Here is a 24,090-nt window from a genome sequence, read left to right as displayed (position 1 = left end):
TTTTAGAACTATATCTTTATTGTTATCTTTATAGTTATTGTCCTTGGAGTGAATGGGCCTTAAGAGGTTGGTAGAAAATGCACTAAATGAAAAATAGCAGTTTTCCAGGGCTTCCCAAACTTTGTTGTCAACTAAACACTATGTGGTTAAAATTACTAACCTTTCAATAGATATAATGAATTACACATCTTGTATAAGATGACATTAAAAATTGTATTTAGCTTGTTTTTACACATTTTATGTTGCTATGCGTTTCAGATTAATTTTGCATGTGCATATCTCAACCTGCAGTTCCATCATGAACCTCTAGGGGTCGCAAACCCTGAGAAACAAGTTGGTTTCTTTTGAAAAAAGAACACGTGTAAAAAATGTATTAGTCGACGTGTCATCCAGCAGAAATACGACACTACTTAAATATGAAACTATAAAAACTACTGCTGTAATAAAAAAAGAAAATCAGAATACCACACAAACCTTTTTTTAATAGTTTTGACTTTGTATTAAGTGTTATTTGAGAAAGATGATTTTATGTCCAAATGGTGTAATTACAACATCTGCCAGGGCTAGCTGGACCACACACACGCACACACACACACACACACACACACACACACACACACACACACACACACACACACACACACACACACACACACACACACACACACATATACACACATATTCACACAAAGACATTAAAACGAGTTTTAGGTAAACACTTTATTTTTGGTAGCAAAAACAGCACCTCGGAAAACAGGATACACAATGGGCGGCAACTTTCTTATTTGCCAGAGTCTCTACTAAATATGCAAACCACATTGATCTACCACTAACATGCTAGTAATTTAGCAAATGTATCCCTTCATAGTTAATGTGAAAATCAATTACTGAGCATGTTGAACAATTCAGCTAAATGGCTAGTTCATGTTAGTGGCACATCGAGGATTGTCCAGCCTACAGATGCGGCCATGTTGTGCAAGGTAAGACTTGAAGACATAATTGCTTTGCAGTGTGTTTTCAATGATGTGGATTAAGGCACGTCAAGAGCAGTGAGATTATTTGGTCCCTCTGTAATTATTTGGCCAGAGTGAATGGTTTATTGCTTTACAACCTGGTTTATGACTACATTCCTGTCTAGCGCCTCGGACCGCAGTCATAATGGTTGAGAGGGAAGGTCAGGAATGCATAAGAGGCGTGAGGTTTAGAGGACAGAATTGGGGAAGGGGACTCGCTCAATCTTGGACGACCTCAGAGGACTCAGACACGACTTTGCCATCCTTGGTCTCGATCATCTTTATCACAACACTCTTCTTGGTCTGAGAGATGCTATCGCCGTAGCCGCTACCAGAACTGTAGCCGCCACCAGAGCTGTATCCGGCACCGGAGCTGTATCCGCCACCGGAGCTGTATCCGCCACCGTATCCGCCGGATCCGAAACCACTGGAATAACCACTAGAATAGTTGCTGTAGCCGCTGCTTGCACTTTCCATGGGATAACCGCCATAGCTCGCTATCGGGAGATAAACGTGAAGAAGTTAGATGAGGGTCTTCTGCATTTCATATAGTTATAAGAATTGCCATGTGAAGAAGGAACAGTGAAAAGGCCATCATGAAATGTCCATGATACAAGGGCATACCAGAACCCCATGCTGGGCTTTTCAACACAGTTCTCTGTGATAAAGAGTCAAACTTACTGCTCTGTTTTGAGATATTGATTGACTGAATTCCACTTGCCAGCCTGTTGGAAAAGAGTGAACAAGAAGTAATGAAAATCTCACACAGAATTAGAAGTCTGAATTTGTTTTAAAAAATAGATTATTAGGTCTTAGAGCAGGCATGCATTTGAATAACTCACCTGTCCTCTTCTCCTTCCAGGAGTTTCCTGTAGGTGGCGATTTCAATGTCCAGGGCGAGTTTGACATTCATCAGGTCCTGATATTCCCTGATCTGTCGTGCCATGTCCTGCTTGGCTCTCTGCAGGGCCTCCTCCAGGTCCTTAACGCGGGCCTTGGCGTCTCTCACGGCCAACTCGCCACGTTCCTCCGCCTCTGCGATCTGGTTCTCCAGATTGGCACGCTATTGAAATGAGAAATATTTGTGCTAAGTTGTTCTCATAATGTCTGTTACCTTACAAAACAAGATTAATATTAAAATATTTGGCATTTTGTGTTCATGTAGTCACATACCTGTCCTTTCACGGAATCGATCTCGGACTGCAGTCTCTGAATCATGCGGTTAAGTTCAGCGATCTCTGTCTTTGTTGACCTTAGGTCGTCACCGTATTTGGTTGCAGATGTCTGCATCTCCTCGTACTGAGAAACAGAACATATGATTATGTGAGATACATTTAATGAACTTCAATAGCAGATAGAACCAGACTTTTAAGTTTGGATGATATCTCAAAAGATAACATACCTTGCTCTTGTACCACATCTCAGCCTCAGCCCGGCTTCGGTTTGCGATGTCTTCGTATTGAGCGCGGACCTCAGCGACAATGGAGTCCATGTCAAGATTCCTGCTGTTGTCCATCTCCACAACCACTGAGGTGTCCTTTATCTGAGACTGCAGCTCACGGATCTCCTACAAGTCCGCAACGAGAGAAGGTAATATTATTAATCTGTGTTTTGTCATCTACAAGTGAAAGGTACTGATGGGAAACTCTAGTTGTAATTTACCTCCTCGAAGATCTGCCTGAGGAAGTTGATCTCATCAGTGAGGCTTTCCAGTTTGGCCTCCAGCTCAACCTTATTCATATAGGCCTCGTCAACATCCTACAAAAAAGAAATCATAATTTAATCATCAGTTAAGTTAATGTTCGTGAGTATTAACAATTGTTTGAACTGCATAACAGACAATCTACAAACCTTCTTGATGAGCACAAAATCGTTCTCACACTCTGTGCGTTTGTTGATCTCATCCTCATATCTGAAGAGAGGTGAAGAAAATGACATCGGTTAAACACATTGTACTGTAGTTGAAGGTTTTGAATTGTTTATAAAGTTTTGTACACTAGGAGGCAGCAGTGCTCCATATTTTTTAATGCTTAACTTGTCAGGTTTTTCTGGATTCAGTTCAGTGTTTCCCTTGGGTCTTAGCATTAATCGGCCCATCAGATTTGTCTAGAGATCCATGAAAAGTGCTTCGTAGATGTTTGTTCGGTATCTGTAAATCTATCTGACTCATGCTGACGCCCATTTAATTGCAGTACAGACATGTTTTTTTTTAAATGGGATATTATGTATATTATTGAAATGCCTACAATTTGACTCAAAAAGGTTGAACAATGGGTAAGTATACTAGGGAGTGACTGGATATACTATGCAGTTTCTCTATCAGTTGCATAAGCCATGTTGGATCATGAATTAAGTTTATTCCCATCAGACCTTTAAAACATGTTTTCCCTTTATTTGAATTTATGGAGCCTCATTCATTCTGGGAACACTTGCACCACAAAAACCTGCTTTGATGATACTTGGGCGCTGTCCATCCCAGACCAAACGTCCAGCCAAACTGAAATGGGGCTTTTGTGAAAGCCATTGTACGTACTTGTTTTTGAAGTCCTCAACGAGACCTTGCATGTTGTGAAGGTCAGCCTCTAGCTTCATTTTGTCATTGCCAAGGCCGTCGAGTTGTCTGCGCAGGTTGTTGATGTAGGCCTCGAACATGGCGTCGATGTTGGAGCGCGTGGTTGTCTGGTTGTTAAGAAGGCTCCATTTTGTCTCCAGCATCTTGTTCTGTTGCTCCAGGAAACGTACCTACAATGGCAGGATGAGAATAGAGGTTTTGTCTCAATCAAGGCACAAATGAAAAACCGTACTTGGAAGTAAGCACAGCTTCAGAGAGCAGAGAGTCAGTTTTGGAATCATGGTTCTGTGCCAGCTCACAGAAGTACAACCATATGCCAACATATTGCTTGTGGTTCAGTGATCTTCACAAAGGAAAGCACTGTTTTCCTTAAATAACGAGAGATGCATGTGTTTTCAGTTTGTAATGCTTTTTTTCCCTTGGAAACTGTGACGCATATTCCAGTATGACATCAGGAAGGACTACAGCCTATCCTGTAGAATGTACTTTTTGGAGATTGAGATAGAACTATATTAAAGGTATAATCTACATAGTTCATATTTAAGGGACAGCAGAAAGAGATCAGTTCAGATCTGCTGGAGACCCTTAAAAGAGTGTGTAGATGGTGAGCAGAAGCAATTCAATGATAATAACAGCTTGAGGTGAACATTGCACACACAACTAGGTTACAGTAAAGGTGTCACTGAGACAGACATTACCAATCAACTGTCTTATTCAAAACATCAGTGTTTTAATCAAATAATGTAATGCAAAGCAGACTATTTTAGTTAAAAGGAAGGGCACAAAGAAGATTAAAAGGCTAAAAGTGTTGCAGAATATTTCCTCTTCTCATTGTTATGTAACCTTTCCAGCGCAATCAAGAACATGACCCCGGCTCTTCAAATTAAATATTAACTATCATGGTATGCGACTCTCTTTTCTTTTATATTTGATTAAATTCACATTTTGTTTGCAAAAGTGGCTGCCTTAAATTAAGTACAATCGACTTGGAAGTTTAAGTCATTTTAACTTAAATTACATTAAACTGACTTTAAAACTTATTTTAAAGTTTAAACTGACTGTATAACTTATAAAAAAAGTTGAAAATTGCTTAACTGATTTTGATTAGTTAAAGCAATTTAAAAATGATTTGTTGTCATAACTTATTGATCATATATAATTTTTACAGTGTAATACATCATCATTTGTAATAATTAAACTATGTTAATATGTATAACAAGTTTCATGTCCTGCAGGACGTCCTTATTTGGGTGTGGACTCTCCACAAGGGTTTAAGTAGAGCCACAGGGCATCTCATTCAAATGAAAAACCATCACACTCTGACCATGAACACGCCCTTTTTTCAACTTTCCATAAGTCTCATTTCTTTCCCTTTGATAAGAATGTGTCCACCCCCACATATATTTTCTATGCCACATTAAAGAAATTTTCAGCAGGAACATACACTCAGTTTCATCCCCTTTTTACATTTTTCTGGCCATTTTCTGAGAGTTATTGCAACCTTTAGTTTGACTCGTGCTCTAAAATCTCATATCTGGGAAGTCTTTGACTAGTAAAGGTACAAAGAAAGAAACTTTAAACCCACCTTATCAATGAATGAAGCAAACCGGTTGTTGAGGGTCTTGATTTGCTCTTTCTCCTGGTTGCGGACAATCTGGATATTGGGGTCGATCTCCAGATTCAGAGGTGCCAGGAGGCTCTTGTTGACGGTGACTGCTTGAATGGGTGCCATGGAGCCAGAACCCATACCCATTCCCATGCCAAGACCATAGGCTGAAGAGCTGCTTATGAAGCCACCACCTCCCATTCCAGCTCCCATGCCACGATTGCCACCTCCATAGGAGCTGCGCACACTGTAGCTCTGTCGGCTGGCACTGGGGCCAGAGTAAGACATGCTGCTGAAGCTGCGTGGGACAGATCCAGAGGAAGAAGACTTCACAGAGTAGCTAGTTTTCTTGGTGAACGACATCTTGCCGATGTGTTTTCTGTCTTGTACTGGTAGAGAATGAGCTGGAGCGGAAGCAGTAGATGTGAGCCTTGTCTGCTGTGCTGGAGAAACTCGAGCAGATAGAGAGAGCAGCCGGCTCTGCCTCCCACTATATGGGCTGCTGAGCGGGAGGAGCCAAACTGGCTGAGATTGGCCAGTCACTAGTAAGTGGGTGTTGGCTGAAATTCAATACTCTTATGCCTACATTCCTAGTCTATCCTGTAAATGGATGTTGAGGTAATTCAATATCACTAAAAACAGATATTTTCTGGGAATATTAAGGGCTTAAATAATAAAATTGCTTCTTTTTCTTTGGATAATTCTGGATAATATGTATTGTTTGTTTTGTAAAAGAATGGGTCACTTTAATAAAAGCCAAAATACTGAGTATAAATGCACAATAATAAGCCAATAATATTAAACATTAGTATTCAAGTGCTTTAATGCAGCACCAGCATCTAAAAGGCAATGTGTCGCACTGAAATAGCTTGCATCTATGGATTTGCCTATACAAATAAGACATCTGGAAGGCTAAAAATTTCACTGTAGTTCTGTGACAGCTGACATGTTTTATCTCTCAGCACCGAAGGCTGTACAAAGTGGAGAATGTGACATCCAACTGTGCTTTTGCATTACCTACAGCACCCAACTCACTTGTGATCTATATGTGATATTTTTTGTATACCTTATAGGCTTGAAGTAACAACATGAAATGGAAATATTGCAATTTGAACATAAACATGAAAAAGTTTACGGTGGAAATGAATGTTACAAAGGCCTACTGTAATTTTTGACAACCATAATTACAAGCAAACCTATGAAACTGTCTCACATCATGGAGGCCACCAACAGTTTCTCAGTTTGAGGAAGGCAATTATCGTCAGGTCTACCCCTTAAGGTCCTGAAGCCCTCTGGAATCCAGAGATATCCTAAAGTCAACCAGTAGCCCTGTAGGCTTAAAGTTTAAGAAGTTCTACATTGAGCTTAGATTTTGACAAGTACTGTGCATTTTATGATACTAGGGAACCCATAAGAAAAGGTTGGACATTCACAAGTTTTAGTGTTTGTTTATGTGGGTTTAAAATGCCAGTTTCTGTGTATGGCTAAAGATTTGCACTGTACCTTTGCAGTTATGTATGACTTTTTCTTCTATGTCTTGCCTTTGTTTTAGCCATTGGATATTCAAAAGCTTCTACATGACCACACCAAAGCACTGAATTCTCTAAGCATTACAGTATCTGCTTAAACAAACTAGATCTGCCTTGACCTGTCCCTCCAGCACAGTCCTTTCCATTGACCACACTGATTTCATCACCAGGTGTTTCTATGGTTTGGATATCAGGCGTGGCATGTGCTGTTACATTTAAAAGGCCTCATTATTGAAGTCAATAATGTTAATTAAGTCAGATAACAACCTCAACCTGCTGAGTGGTATCTGTTGATAGGGAATGACCTACTGTGTTGCACGTGCCAATTGTTTTCTTTCTGAGTGACTAAAATCTTGGCACCTTAAACAATGTCTGCTGTCTTTCATTACTGGATAATACTTAATACTAGAGCATGTAGAAAAGTTACCGATTTAATTGTCAGTATCTTGAGATCCCCATTACTTTCATCTTCTTCACTGGTTTTCAGTCACGGAGTCATGATAACTGTAGGCGCTGGCCTTTCCTAAGACTACAGAATCCCGGCTATTGTTTTTTAGAGGAGCCAGGGAAAACCTGATCAGGCTCACTTTTTCCATGCAGATATAATACACGCATATAATACATTCAGACACGCTCCGATAATTATTGTGCACCACACCATATCCAAGCAATCAGCAAGAAAAAAAAAAAAACCTTTATTTATTATTTTCGAAATAGCTGACTGAAAAATAACAAATCCCAAACGTTTGTGGATTTTGAACAACTTTTGGATTTTGACTGTTTTTCATTTGTACTTTTTTAAGTGGTTTATTTATGTTTCTTAACTATGACAGCCCTGCAGCAAGCATTCATGCTTTCATTCCACTGAAACTGTGATATTTCTGTAAGTGCATGTGCCTATGACTCACTCTCACTGCCCAGAGAGTGAAATGCGCCTTAGAATTGCAACAACTTCTCTCTGCAATGGACAACGTGATACATCTTCTGACTTCAACTCTGCTGAATTAACGCAATGTGGACCATAGCTAGTAGTTAGTATAGTGGAATGTTAACATTCTCCAAAACAGGTAAATAAACAGGTGTGTCTGTTCTGTTTTTGACTCTCCCAGGACATTTTGCTGCCATTCCCCATATCTTATCTCTCAATCATCATGAAAAAAAAAACATGCTCAAAGTTATGACTCTGTAAGTCTCTGCCCTGATGATTGCTTAATTATATAAGATTCCTGTTTAAGCAGTTACAGTGACAGAGGATGTCACATTTTGTGACATCCAGAAAGAAAACTGATTTAATGTCACATAGTGATCATGCTGATCCTTCCTCTTGACTCTTGTGTACAACTAATGGGGACATCTTGCCCAACTTTTTCATGCTGAGAGTGAATAAGAAATGAAGCTTTTAATTTGCACATTCTTTTTGCACAGCTTAGATGAATTAAGAGCCGGTAATGAATTATCCCAAATGAGGGTTTCATCATAGATTGCAACCTGATATTCCTGCTGTACATGTGTATAGCATCTAATTAAATTAATCAAATTTGAGGCTTGATTATGTCTGATCACATCAAGTGTCTGATACTGTCAGAATCAGCTGAGCTGTGAATGGTGGCCTTTTGACCGTCACTTCACACCCCAGCAGAGAACAATTAATACAGTATGAACTTTGTATTGTGAGAAACAGATATTTTTTTCCTTTGAAGGTTCACGTATCAATGTTGCTTAATGCTTTCTTATGTTGTTCTTTACTGGTAAATGGTTTCATCTGTTCAGCACATACTTTGTTTAGATTATCTTGTGAAATCAGAGACACCCCACTACACCCAAAACACACATTCAAATACGACTTGTTCATTGATCACTCCCTCAGGTTGCGTCATACTAGATTCCATGCTAAAACACTGACCTGTGTCGAATAGGGGCAACAGGATATGATGTCACGATGATATCACTTTCTGTTTTATTAAATATTTTATAAACACAACTGGGGCCAGTTGCATAAACCTCTAAGACTGGTCTTACAAGTTAGACATCATTTTTTTTTTCTTTTAGACTGTTCATAGCTTTTTAAAATCAGTTACATAAAAATGTAGATTGGCCTTATTTGATACCGAAAAGTAAAACATAAAGAGGTCATATTAGAATTAAAGACACTGTCTTAACATAATGGCTATGTTTATGCAACTGGCCCCTTTCAATATTGATAATAATAATAAGAAATGTTTCTTGGGCAGCAAATCAGCATATTAGAATAGTTTTTGAAGAGTCATGTGGCACTAGAGTAATGACTGCAGACAATTACCTTTTAATAAATATTTAAATAGAAAAAGGCAATTTTAAATTTGTTATATTTCACAATATTACCGTTCTTACTGTATTTTTTGATCAAATATATGTCACCCATGTGAGCATAAGATACTTATTTTTTTTAAATTACTGACGAAAAATGTTTACAGACCCCATATTGTTTATTGGTAGTGTAAATTTGTAGGTCAGAGTTCACCAAACTTAAACCAGTGTCATACGTGTAGGCTTTCAATATATATATATATTTTATATAATGTATGTATATATATATATATATATATATATATATATATATATATATATTGTTATTTTCAATGAAAAATGTATTTCAAATGTATTGAATAGTTTTTTCATTACAAAATAAAATATACAACAAGCTAGAATATACGCAGCTAATGTAACTCAATAAATCCATAAGTGTTTTTTTTTTTTTGCTGGAAAAATGATTGCATACAATGCTAAATATTTTTTCTTGGTTTGAAGTTTTCAGTACATTCACATGAGCATTCAAGACTATAACAAATCACGTATGACAGATCTGTCAGCTGGCCTGAAACACTCTGACTCTGGGCCCGGGCCAGCGGGACACTCGTTTGCATGAGTATGAATGGAAGTCACTGGACACAAAGTCTAGTGTGGCCACACCTTCACTCGACGTTGAACAGTTTGTAGATAAAAACTTAGTCAGGCTTTGAATTCGTACAAGAGATATCCCAAATGTCTTAAGATGATCAAGACATTGTAAAACATTCCAAACACTTGGATCTGGGATATTATCAGACAACCTCTAATCTCAATGAGTCTAAACAATTACAGCACAAAACATCTGCAGAATTTGTAAAGAAAAAAAGCTGCAATCTGATAGTAGGACTGAGAAAGAATATAGTGTGGCATTCCTCAGAGGTGAAATATACGGTGGCTTTCAGTGGTTAGTTGAGCTCTTTTTTTCATGTCGTATGTCTCTTCAGAACTTCCCCACTGGCTGCCTGACCAGAAGCCACACCCCTCGCTGTCATGGCAACAGGGTTACCACCGATCAAACACAACTGACACATATTTACAAGTTTCTGTTGGCCTCTGCTCCATGGCGATTGGTTGGTGAAAGTTTGATGAGTTACATAGAGACCTTTGAAGAGACATCATATGATTACTAGCAAGCTGATCATCAAGCAAAACATGTCTGGGAAATGAGTAGTTAGATAAAAGTTTATTACAAGAATGAGTGTGGATTACATGCTTAGATGAACATACATATATATAGACAAGATTAACATTGTAAAACAACTAAACATACCCTGAAAAACAAAGTGGAAGTCACTTGGAAGTTGATTCTTTCTTTCTTTCTTTCTTTCTTTCTTTCTTTCTTTCTTTCTTTCTTTCTTTCTTGCAGTCTTTTTGTAAAACTGCGGTTGCACTTTATTTTACAGTATGTGTACTTACAGTGCACTTACCTAAGACAGTATTGGGTAATATAAGGTAACTGCGTGGGTTAAGGTTTACCTGTAGGTTCTGGGTTAGTACCTAGATATTACACAGTTATTGTAATAACTATGTGTATGGTATGTACATGGAGGACAGGACTGTAAAATAATCTGCTACCAAAACTACATATGCATATTTTCATGGGTATTTTGTTGCACAATATCACTGAGGGCGAAGTTACTTCAAAGACTCAAGCCATAAATCTCTCACCTTGATTGTACCCTGGTATGTCAGATATGACAGGGAGGTGTGCATGTAAACAAACAGCTAAAAAATAACATGTATAGTAAAAACACAAGTGTTCACAAACACTGAAATAATTGAAGTCATTTTTTACAATTTTTAATTGTTTTTATGACGGCCATCCCAGCAAATAAACGGCATGCAATGACTTACTAATTGATAATGTAATTCAAATTACCAACTCAAAATGTCGTCAGTACGATCTTCTAAGCTTATAAAGTAACCAAGAATGTTCCAATTACGTACTATATTCATAGTTCTTTAGTAATTTCATGATTACTGTAATTATTTACAGTACTTACTACTGAAAGTAACTGCAACGTCATAGGTCCGAAATTTCAGTCCTATCAATTATACATTCTTTATAGGCTATATGCTCGGATGACCAGATTTTGCTATTTAAAATCATGTAATTAGATGTCAATCACAAAAATGAAATGTCCCTTAAGATAAAATGTGTTTCATTTCACCAAATCAAAATACGGATGGAAGTGAAGTTATGTACTATTGAAGAGTGCATGCCAGACACATGCATAGATAGGTTAATACTGTATATTTTAATACTTTTGATAGTATTTGGCATGCCACAATTATTAACTGTGATGTCACAAAGTTAGCCTACATTGTGAAAACCTTAACTTAGTTGTGTTGCCATTACGAAACTTTGGTCTATTGTTTTTGCTGTGTTTTAATATTATTATTTATTTAATATTTTTATTTTTATTTTGCTTTTGTTTAAGTTTTTGTTAATTTTTGTGTTTTTCCTAATAAATAAACTGGATAAATTTTGAGGACGGAAGGACGGAAAAACCGCAGTTTCTATCGTCAGTCCCTAGCACGCTTCTTGACCCCAGGGGAGTGAGGTTTTACATGCAAAGATCTTACTAGCTTGCCTCCGTTACACTCACTCCCTTAAACCTCACTCCCATCCGGGTCACGACACCAAATGTAACCGGTCCAACTCTACCTGTTCCGAGCGGGATTCGAACCGACGTCTCTGGCATGGAAGGGGGGTGCGCTAAAAGAACACTAAAGACCGCAGCTTCTAGCGTCAGTCCTTAGCCTGCCTCTTGACCCCAGGGCAGTGAGGTTAACATGCAAAGCTCTTACTAGCTTGCCACCGTTACACTCACCCCGCTAAACCTCACTCCCATTAGGGTAACAGCCCCAAATGTGACCAGTCCTACTCTACCTGCTCCAAGCAGGATTCGAACACCAGTCTAGCGTCAGTCACTAGCGCACCTCTTGAGGCCAGGGGAGTGAGGTCCAGAAGTCTTTCTTTTTCTTTTAACACCCTGTCTCATCTCAACCTGACTACCTGAGCTTTGGTCAGCAGGTGTTCTGGAGCCTCCGAATCTGATCTCAGATCTTTTGTTGACCAGGTGAGAAGGTCCAGGCTGTTCATCATCTGTGCTGGACCCATCCATAGATGTTCCTACAGCTCTGGCCTCACTGTTATTTCTATGAGGAGGTCCAGACTTTTCCTCATCTCTGGATGTCTCTCTAAGTGATCCTGGTGAAGAAATGCCTGAGATGAGTGAATCACTTGAAGAATCAGAATCAGAGTGGTTGTCTGATCTCTTCCTTTTCCATTCTGTGGTCTTTGAACTGCCAGTAGTCTTTCTACTTTGTGTTCTGGGTCCTCCAGATCTGATCTCAGATCTGTTGTTGACCGGGTGAGAAGGGCCAGGCTGTTCATCATCTGTGCTGGACCCAACCATAGATGATTTTACAGCTCTGGCCTCACTGTAGTTGACCAGGTGAGAAGGCCCAGGCTTGTAGTAATCTTTTCTTGGCCAAACCACATGTGTCTTCCCACTCGCTGCTAGTGGGTTTTTAATATACATGGGATAAAAGTCAGATTTGAGGGACTCACTTGAAGAATCAGACTGGTGGTGAGACCTCCTTTTGCTTTGTGTGTCTGGGTGTTCAGAAGTCTTTCTTTTTCTTTTCCCTCCCAGCCTCGACTCATTTAGTCTGTTCTGGTCATCAGATTCGCTGGCCTCACTGCAGTCTCTGTGAGATAGTCTAGGCCCATCATCATCTAAATCAAAACCCGGTTTCTTCTTTTTCCATTCTCTGCTTTCTGACCTGCCAGACGTCTTTCTTTTTCTTTTAACACCCTGTCGCACCTCAACTGTACTGCCTGAGCTTTGGTTAGCAGGTGTTCTGGATCCTCCGGATCTGATGTTGACCAGGTGAGAAGATCCAGGCTGTTCATCATCTCTGAATGTTTCTCCAAGTGATCCTGGAGAAGAAATGCCTGGGATGAGTGAATCACTTGAAGAATCAGAGTGGTGGTCTAATCTCTTCCTTTTCCATTCTCTGCTAATTGAACTGCTAGAAGTGTTTCTTTTTCTTTTAACACCCAGTCTCATCTCAACCTGACTGCTTGAGCTTCGGTCAGAAGGTGTTCTGGATGCTCCAGATCTGATCTCACTGTTGTTACCTCGGCGAGAAGGTCCAGGGTGTTCATCATCTCTGCTGGACCCATTCATTAGTGATCCTCCAGATTTGATCTCAGATCTGTTGTTGACCTGGTGAGATGGTCCAGGCTGTTCATCATCAGTGCTGGACTCACTCATTGGTGTCTCCACACGTTCTGCCGGTTGGCTATTAATATAAACTGGATAAAATGCAATTTTCAAGGACTCACCCGATGCGTGCAAATCGACAGACCAGTAATCTGCATTCCAATCCAGCATGGAGAGCAATGGATTGTTTTCAGGACCATGTGTCAGGGAATACTGAGTAAGTTCATTTAAAGATCTTCGAACCAACCCAATATAAAAACGGGGCCTGATTGCAGTTAAACGACGTGGTATGCGTATATCTGGAAGAGTCCTCTGGACATCATCTTCTACAATTGTAGCTTGAATCACATATTCTGGCCTCAGTTCAATAAAAAGTAACTCAATGACATTGGCCTGAATGACATCTTCAGCGATGTTGCCGTCAAAACGTTCACCTTGAGCCATCTGAACTGTACAGTTATCTACTGAACTACAAACTGGTATTTGATCAGTAGTACCCAGGCAACACTGATAACACTGAGGTGTACCAGCTCTATATACAGTATAGCTTCTGCTTAGAATGCTACTGTGATGTCACCAGTGGAACAAGAGAGCAAGGGATCTGTTTAAAAAACAACAAATTCTGTACAGCTGTGAATGATCCAATTTACTGAATCCAGTAAGTTGTTGTTGTTGTTGTTGTTGTGTGTGTGTGCACACGACAACATCAACAACAACTTACTGGATAACTTCAGTGTATATACTGTATATATATATATATATATATATATATATATATATATATATATATATATATATACATTGTGTGTATGTACAGTACATGACATCTTAAGGCATATTTGTTTACTTATATAATTTAATTTGTTTATATATTCACCCACTGATTTCACGTAACATATATGAGAATGGTGTCACTGGATCCAAGACAGTCTTTAGAAGGCCATCAGAACCATCTGCATAAAACAAGATTCACAGCCCAGCCTTAGCATCAGACCACACTCATTGCGTTCTCTATTACCAAGTTAACTTGTAACATCCTTAAGACAATAAGAATAGGAAAGTAAATAGACAGCTTTTTATAATGAACCTTTTATAATGAAACTCCTCAGTCTCCTTGTCAATCATTATCAGTAACGCTGGAATAAGGGAAACACTGGAAATTGCTCTGTTTAGAATAGAATACACTGCCTGTTATTTCATAAAAAGCATATTAAATTGCATTTAACATTCAAACTATACGTTGTACGTTGATCAGGGTTGGATATTAACCCAGTGTTTTGTGTGAGTACTGTCTGAGTGTTTGAGTAATTTTTAGATCTGTACAGCACTTTGGCCATCTTGAGTTGTTTTTAAATGTGCTTAACAAAAAAAATTTGATTGATTGATTGATTGTTGTCACACAACCTCAGCACTTTGCTTGTTTAATTCTGTCCAATTGTCATCTGAGGCATAATTAGGGGCAGAGCACCAAGGTGTGAGGAGCCTTTTGGAATTGCTCCATTTATTATTATATATTGCATCTTTATCCAGTAAAAAAAAAAATGATACCACTCTATTTGTAATTTTTTTCAAACTGAAAATGGAAGGTTGAGCACATTACATTATTGGATACTGTTACATTATTGGATACATTACATTATTGGATACTGAGAAACTGTATCTCGTGCAATATGAGAAACTTTTTCTAAACCATACTTCATATGGGCCTATAATAACTAAAAGTAACATTGCTAAGTTATTTATTTATTTTAGTTGTTAAGTTACAATTATCTGTTCAAGACAACGGACAAGAAAACTGGTGTACCCAGGGCAGGCATGGTAACAATTACCCTTGTATGGTTGTCTATATACAATAAACATTAGTGTTGTCAAAATGAATGATTAGTCCAAGTGATTAATCAAAAATAAAAAATAACTCATAATCCTGATTGATACCTTCCTGATAGGTACTACACTCAATTCTATAGCTAATGGCAACAATGTGTAAAGTATCCACTGGAGGCAAGTTGCATGAGAAGAACCCAAGTGCAGTTGATTACAAACAAAACTGGACTTGGAAACAGTGGTCTACAGGAAACAAAACTAGATAAGACATGAGGGACATGTCATACATGACAAACATGAGGGCTTAAAGGCACACTATGTCATGATCTGTGTGATGAACGACGGGAAACAATAGCGAGTAAACAGGTAATTTAATAATGAAGGTGAAACAGTACAGGCAGATGAAAACAAGGTGATAGAACAGCGGTAAGTATAAGTAGAGTGGTGAGATTGATTGCAGCTGGTGAAGTGGATGAGGATCAGCTGAAGTGGATCAGGTGATGTCATACACTCACGCCCACTACACACGTGCAATCATACCACAACATAAACACGAGACGAGAAGGAACAGAGAATGTGTCTACCGTGACAGTACCCCTCCTCCTAAGAACGCCTCCTGGCGTTCCCAGACTCCTTACCCTGTCGATTGTAATCATCGATGAGGGAGTGATCCAGTATGTCTCTAGCAGGCACCCAACTTCTCTCCTCCGAGCCGTAACCCTCCCAGTCCACCAAGTACTGAAATCCGCGTCCTCTCCGCCTAGAGTCCAGTATACGATTAACCGAATACGTGGTCTCCCCATCTACGAGTCGCGGTGGGGGAGGAACCGGGACAGGCGGATTAATATGAGAATGAAACACGGGTTTAATCTTAGATACATGGAAGGCGGAATGGATCCTCCTGTACACGGGAGGCAATTTGAGGCGGACTGCCACTGGACTAATGATCTTGGTGACAGTAAACGGGCCAATAAATTTGGGAGCAAGTTTATTAGATATGGAGCGAAGAGGAATGTTCTTGGTTGAAAGCCACACTTTTTGACCAACGACGTATACGGGAGGCTTCGACCTGTGGCGATCGGCCTTAGCCTTGGTGCGCGCCCCCACCTGGAGTAGAGTCTCACAGGGTCTAGTCCAGGTGCGGTGACACCTCTGAACAAAGGCGTGAGCGGAGGGGACCGCGACCTCGGATTCCAGACTGGGAAAAATTGGTGGCTGGTAACCTACACTACACTCAAACGGAGATAGGCCCATAGCCGACACTGGCAACGTGTTGTGGGCGTACTCCACCATGGAGAGTTGTTGACTCCAAGAGGAAGGATTCTTGGAAACCAAAAATCGCAACACTCTCTCCAAATCCTGGTTGGCTCTCTCGGTCTGACCATTGCTCTGGGGATGAAACCCTGAGGACAAACTGACAGTCGCCCCCAGTAACTTGCAAAACTCTCGCCAAAATTTGGACACGAACTGGGGTCCCCTGTCGGAAACCACGTCAATCGGAAGGCCATGTAAACGAAAAACGTGATCTACGACTGTAACCGCTGTCTCCTTAGCTGAGGGTAATTTGGGTAAGGGAACAAAATGGGCTGCCTTGGAGAATCGGTCCACTACAGTCAAAACGACTGTGTTGCCCTGAGAGGGCGGGAGGGCGGTAATAAAATCGACCGCGATGTGGGACCATGGTCTCGAAGGAACCGACAGCGGCTGAAGTAACCCGTCTGGAGGTCGATTGGAAGTCTTACCAGTGGCACAAACCGAGCAGGCCAAAACAAAATCGTGAATGTCGCGAGCCATAAGTGGCCACCAGAATCGTTGCTTGACTAAAAAACTAGTGCGATTAACTCCAGGATGGCAAGCCACGTTGGAGTTATGACCCCACTGGATAACGTCGGACCGTAATCCCTCCGGCACAAACAAGCGATTCGGTGGGCAACCGGGCGGAGGCGTTACCCCTTCTAAGGCCTTCTTGACCCTCGATTCGACCTCCCATGTGAGTGTGGAAACGAATAGAGTTTCGGGCAAAATGTACTCGGGAGTAGACGGGCGTTCGGAAAAATCTAATATGCGGGATAATGAATCGGGTTTGATGTTTTTGGAACCCGGACGGTATGAAAGAGAAAAATTCGAAACGACCGAAAAACAATGCCCACCGAGCCTGCCTGGAGTTCAATCTTTTGGCGGTTCTGATGTATTCTAGGTTCTTGTGATCAGTCCAGACAATAAAAGGTACCCCCGACCCTTCTAACCAGTGGCGCCATTCCTCCAACGCTAACTTAACTGCCAACAACTCTCTGTTACCAATGTCGTAATTGCGTTTGGCTGGTGATAAACGATGAGACAAAAACGCGCAGGGATGCATCCTGTCGTCTGTGGAAGAGCGTTGGGACAACACTGCGCCTACTCCCACCTCTGATGCGTCGACCTCCACCAGGAACTGACGTGAAGAATCAGGGGCAACAAGGATGGGGGCTGAAACAAAGCGGCCCTTCAGTTTAGAGAACACAGCTTAGGCTGTGTCTGACCACCTGAACGTAGTTCTGGGGGAGGTCAAGGCAGTCAGAGGTGCGACCAGTTGGCTGAAATTGCGAATAAAACGCCGGTAGAAATTGGCGAATCCTAGAAACCTCTGCAGGGCCTTGCGGGAATCTGGGCTTGGCCAATCTACCACAGCCTTGATCTTCTCAGGGTCCATCCGCACTCCCTCATACGAGACGATGTACCCTAGAAACCCTAGGACCGACTGTGCATGAAAATCGCATTTCTCCTCCTTGACAAAAAGCCCATTCTTCTGATGCTATGGTGAATAAACTCCTCCATTGTTCTCTGAGACGTACTCGCTGCTTCCCTTTCCTGGTCAGATCGTTCTGTCATGATCTGTGTGATGAACGACGGTAAACAATAGCGAGTAAACAGGTAATTTAATAATGAAGGTGAAACAGTACAGGCAGATGAAAACAAGGTGATAGAACAGCGGTAAGTATAAGTAGAGTGGTGAGATTGATTGCAGCTGGTGAAGTGGATGAGGATCAGCTGAAGTGGATCAGGTGATGTCATACACTCACGCCCACTACACACGTGCAATCATACCACAACATAAACACGAGACGAGAAGGAACAGAGAATGTGTCTACCGTGACACACTATGCAACAATTGTACCTTACTATAACAGCTTCAAAGTAATTTCGGTGGTAAACAAACTCATAGTAGAGCGAATCATCCTGGTAGTAAAGCTTTGGGGGTAGGGGGGGTGGGGGGGGATCTGGGCTGGGACTCGCCGCTGGAAAAACCAGAAATGCAAGTTTGACAGGAGTGCCCCTGACAAATCTCGCGAGAATCACAACATGCTTTACGGCAACGACCTCACACACATCAACAACAACATGAAGCATGAAGACACTTGCGCGCATTTCAGACGTGATACTCGACGATGGAAAAAGCAAAGAAAGCGCAGTCGGAAGAGAGTAGGAAAAGGAAAAGACAAAAAAAACCACAAATTAAATTATACAGTAGGCCTAGGCTATAGGCTATTTACTTGTAATTTAGCTGCAATCATGTAAAATCGTTATAAGCCATCAAACGCGATAGGCTACTTTATTATTATAAAGTGCAGAGGCGCTCTGCGTGAGTGGTATTTACGACAGGAACGTTAAATACAAGTACTCTACAGCGACTCGAGGGATCGCTGTTTGACAAAAACGGAATTCCTGCATAGTGTGCCTTTAAATACACAGACTAATGACAAGACAAGGGACACCTGTGAAAAATGAACAGACGATTAACCAATGATAAGACACATGGCAGGATCACATGACAAACAGGGAATCACATGACAAGACACAGAAACATGACAATGAGATAAAACGTGACACGTCACATTGTAGGTGCGATGGATCGCATACAAACCAATTTACGTGCCGGAATGTATGTTTATACTTTTCATCTAACCACAATCAAATTCACTCTATCCACATGGTGCAATTTATCTGGATAGTTTTTTTTGTTTGTTTTTACGATGACAAGACGCAATGAAAACAAGCCGAAATGAAATAGGAGTAACGAGGCTATTTTTAAAATGTAAGGAGTAGAAAGTACAGATAATTGCGCGATAATGTAAGGAGTAGAAGTAAAAAGTCAGCTGAAAAATAATTCCTTCAGTAAAATATAGATACCCAAAATTACCTTAAGCAAGGTAACAAAGTATTTGTACTTGACACCTCTGTTCATTCCTTTAAATATAATTAAATATTTAAATATGTTTTTGTGCCAGAAAAATACAACTGATTAAATTTCAAACAGTATTATTGCATATTTATGTATTAAAAAGTATATTTTCTATGGTGGCCCAGAGAGCTAATTGTGCTGCAACTGAAGAAAACACATGCAAATAGAAAAAAACACCAGCAAATTAAGAAAACATCTTCATCAGTTTGACAACAACACGCTGCAAAAGTTCTCAACGCAACCAAATACAGAAACGCTCTGCAAATACTCACAACGCACACACGATTAGGATGTTAAAATAAAAAATCCCCTCATCTTTCAGGTCATTGACAACACCACTGAGGAGTAGATATTGAACAACAAGCATGTCACAGCCAGGTTCGTCACTTAATGGGTTCCCCTGGAAACATATCCATGCTATCTGCAGCATTTCTGAATTCGGTTGCATTGTGAGTATTCAACCCCACATGTTGTCAAACTGATGAAGATGTTTTCTTAATTTGCTGATGTTTTTGCTATTTGCATGTGTTTTTTACATTTGCAGCAGTTGAGCTCTCTAGACCACCGTAAATTTTACCTTTAAGTAGCTTCACTGTAGATACTTAGCTATTTGTTGCTAGTAACTTGTGGTGTGCTACTTTTTCAATATACTTTGTTACTTTAAAGATAAGTAGTCTGTAGCTTGGCAACTACACTGGAACTTCGATCCATTAATTGATACATGTTTATACAAGGCCTTTTTAATGCAGTGTTTGGTTGTTGGGTGGAGATTTCTCACTCCTGACAATCAGCAATCATTATATCTTTCCTCTCTAACATATGGAACGAATATGATGGCAAATGCAGCCTCTCTCTGGTTAGGACCTGGATATTTTTGGATTGCATGGGAAATTCATGGAAGAATTTTGACCGTTGCAGTATTATTGGAACCTGCGTGTTCATGATTCAGAGTTTCTACAACTCAACCCAGTTTGTGTGGGTGTGTCTAGAAAGAATGAGGAGAAAAGGTCTAGCAGAGTTGGAAGAGAGAAAATCAATGTCTGTGGTAACATTGTTAAAAAAAAAAAAGTCTGTCTTCCTCATAACTTGAAATAGTAAACTACCATACTACTTTTACTATTTCTGCAATACAGTTTTTTGTATGCATAGAATACCTATTACATTTGCCCAAACGTGCACAGTGCACAGAATACTGTATCCCACAATGCAATTTGACAAATAAACCGAATCAGCTACAACTTTTATCTCCTTCCTTCATTATTTGATCAGACTGCATAAAATACATTTTTATACTAAATTGGATTAAAATGTAACAAAATAATGAAACAATAATAAATTATTGGATATAATGATTCGAATAGATAATTGTTAATGGGGACAAACACATACCAATCTTTTTTTTAAATGTTTATTTTTCCACAATGTGCTGTTTTAAATGCTATTAAAAATAGCAAGCTGTGTATAGTGTATAGTATGCAGTAAACTAAAAGAACAAGTTTTCAAACCTTCCCGCAGCACACAGTTGGACTTCTCCTATCATTATGATATGAATGAGGGACAATTCATCCCAGCAGATCTGTCTGTCTCCTTCCTATTCACACAACTACCCGACACCTTCTGTAAATGAATCGCCTGCTACTATTGGCAGCAATCTCTGACAAACATCTAATAAGATGTCATTTCACAGTGTATCTATCATAAGCTTTCAGTTTCATACATACACACCCTGTTCTGACAGTTTAGGAACACTTATCCTTTTACACTTAATTAATTTTAAAATTAATTTGAAGTAATTGGCTGTTGTTGAGAATGCATGTCAGGTTATTTTGTTGGGGTTTTCCTCAGCTATTTTGATTCAAATCAGTGAACACACAAACGTCTCTCTGGCCATCTGTCAAACCTGTTTTGCTGTAAAGCAGTGAGCGAGTGTGAAGCACTGTGTGTCCATCACGTTTTGCAAGCTGCACCCTCCTGCTAATCAAATTGATATGCATCTGCACATCAGCTAGGCAAGTCACAGGTCCCACACCTTCTAGACAGTCTTATTAAAATCAGTCCATGAAGTCACACCTGCTGAGCCTGACCCTGCTGCTAATCAACTGATCTAAGGTAGTGAGTGTGAGACTAATGCATTTCCACATAATAGGGTCGGAGCCGAAAGAATGTGGGTGGGATTGATTTTGCACATTAACATCATATGACATCATAATCCACAGTGATTTGAGCCATACCTCAGAGATGAATTCAGCGTTCACCTCAGCGCTCATCCCCACATTAAATATTTGTTTTCCTGCTGTTACAAAGTCAAATTAAAGGAGATTTAAATCGTTTTTTTCATGTTAAAGTGCCCCCTTTTTTTGTGGATACTGTCTTTCATACCGTGTGTCATATAGCTGTTCGTGAATGTAAGAGGTCTAAAAATTTTCAACAATCAAAGTGCATGACAAATGGTCATTGTCTCCCAAAAGAAAGAACCGATTCTGAACTGCCTGAAACGAGTCATCAGTAAATCCAGTCTCAGTTCCTGTTCGAACCTACGGTTTGTAACAAATCTGCATAATGGCAGCCTATGATCTTCATTGGCCGCCCATGAACGCTACATTGACCCTCAAACTGTAGTTGTAGTTCAGACCTGGAAAAGTTTGGTTTGTGTTGTTGACATGTCGAGAAAACACTGTTTTCTTCTCTGCCAAAGCAAATCCATTTTGCATGCACAACCAAAGGATGAGGAATCGAACACGAATTGATACGGTAAAACCGACACAATTGTTACTGCTCATATCACTGTGTATCGAGCACTGCGGAAGAGCTGAAAATCAGATATGGTAATGGCCATTCATTTCCATCACACGCTGTAGACCAATCACAACATACTGGGCTTCCTGACCAATCAGAGTAGAGTAGACCAATCACAACAGACTGGGCCATCTGACCAATCAGAGCAAATCATTCTCTTGGAGGGGTTTAGAGAGACTGGATCCTTCATCAAACCGTTTCAGACACTGTGAGTAAAAAGTTAATGCTAATGTATATTATACATTTAGAGTGTTTTTGACCTTGGATGCATGTAAACCTATGTAGGAGACATCAAAAACAAAATTAGGAACCTTTAATAAGAGCATAATAGGGGCACTTTAAAAGGCAATGAAATATTTAGATGACTTCTTAATTATATCATAAATAAATGTTTAAAAATAACTTAAGAGAGGTGCTCAAAAATCATGAGCAATCAGGCAATACCCACACAGAATATGCACACGCACAAATCAGCAGATTTACACAATGGACTTACTGGAAAACTATTCATTGATGTTCAACAAATCCCACACTCCTTGTGTGTTTGTTTTTTAAGTCTACAGAAAAGCTACAAAAAAAAGAGTTGTTATTCTTAGCTCATTTTCCTGGGCTCAATTTTGTCTTGAGTACACTTTCATGTTGATTTGATTTTAACCTAAATATCACTCACCTTTTGAGATAAAACAGTTCCAACAGCAGACCAATTCAGTCCTACTATCATGGAGACCAAGAGCTACCCGTGGAACTTCAAGACCCTGTAAGTGGGAAGAAAAAAAGCTGGAGAAAGTTATAAAAAAGCTGGCCAAGTTTTGAACTTTCCTATGTGCGCTGTGACGTCTAGTGTAATAAAATGGAAAATACCTAGCACAACTCAGACCAGGCCATCCAGCTAAATAAGCAACTGAACAAGAAGGGCTAAAATGTAAGAAAAGTGATCCAGAGGCCAGAAATGAGAGAGTGTCCAGACGTCAATACACTTCGCAATTCACAGATCTGGCCTCTTTGGGAGAGTGGCTCGAGGGTCCAACATGAAGTCACATCTGTGTGCACAGTCAGTAAATGTGCTGAATTTATTATGATGTTGAAGGGAGAAACGTTTTGAAGTCTAACAGACTCAAATATCAACCAGCAAGAGGATATATACTTTATAAAGGCATTGTAACCGCAGTGTGTTATCCAGAAATACAGATATCCGCTTCTTTGTGAAAGAAACTGTTTGTTCATATCATTTATTCCAGCTGCAGACATCAAACCATGACTGTTACAAAAGAAACATTAAATAATTTTATGTATTCCAGTCTTTGTGAATTTACACTTTGGAGCCCAATAATTGTTTAAAACAAAGTCAAAATATCCAGCAGCATTGTGACAGGTTTCCTGTTTCCAAACTGGCTACAAGAAGAAAGCACAAAGGAACTCTGGTTACACAAGTATGGCTTTATTTTGTGATATTTTATAATTATTTTAATATGAGTAATTTAAACAGTATTATCAAATTCTTCACATCACAAAGAGCATCTGCTTCTCCACACTGGTCTGAGCACTGTGCGACATACATAAAGATGTAATATAATTGGCTTGTTGTCTAGATTGGACTGTTCAGGTATAATTGTTTGCAATTGGAGTAATGAATCTAATAATCCTCTAGATGACTGTTTGAGCATTTAAGGCTTAAATTTAAGGCTTAAATTTGTTATATCCTTGCATGAATATATGAATCATGGCCAAAAGAGAGTTTAGTAAGTAGACACTCAGTAGATGCTTACTAAGGTTGTGTTCACACCACAGATGAATGTGGCCAAGTTAAATTTCTACCCTCACATGCAAAACAGATCACATGGGACAGGTTTTGGATGACAGTGTAAATAAATAAAAAATCCCACTGTTTAAGTTTAAATCAACTGATTTATAACATTTGCTAATATGCTGCTGATGAGCGCAGACAAGCGGACTGTAAGAGGCTGA

General features: G+C 39.7%; 1 protein-coding gene and 1 long non-coding RNA gene across 2 annotated transcripts; one reads left to right on the top strand and one right to left on the bottom strand.

Moving 5' to 3' along the window:
- Positions 1-705: 705 nt before the first annotated feature.
- On the bottom strand, positions 706-5,950 carry krt8 (keratin 8). Its single transcript, XM_077214171.1, has 9 exons — positions 5,171-5,950; positions 3,547-3,755; positions 2,865-2,925; positions 2,676-2,771; positions 2,416-2,580; positions 2,187-2,312; positions 1,856-2,076; positions 1,695-1,738; positions 706-1,510 (listed from the first exon to the last, which is right to left on the bottom strand). Exons 1-9 carry the CDS (start codon positions 5,552-5,554, stop codon positions 1,233-1,235), a joined length of 1,584 nt encoding a protein of 527 aa, XP_077070286.1. The 5' UTR covers positions 5,555-5,950; the 3' UTR covers positions 706-1,232.
- On the top strand, positions 5,644-9,258 carry LOC143722689 (uncharacterized). Its single transcript, XR_013196971.1, has 2 exons — positions 5,644-5,740; positions 6,744-9,258. It is a non-coding gene; the product is annotated as an uncharacterized LOC143722689 (long non-coding RNA).
- Positions 9,259-24,090: the final 14,832 nt, after the last annotated feature.

Source organism: Siphateles boraxobius, unplaced genomic scaffold, assembly GCF_051911475.1.
Source record: "Siphateles boraxobius isolate OS27281-9 unplaced genomic scaffold, OSU_SipBor_1 68, whole genome shotgun sequence".
In the NCBI taxonomy this organism is placed as follows: domain Eukaryota; kingdom Metazoa; phylum Chordata; class Actinopteri; order Cypriniformes; family Leuciscidae; genus Siphateles; species Siphateles boraxobius.
Note: the sequence above shows the minus strand (reverse complement) of the source record. Positions and strands in the feature narration are given on the sequence as shown.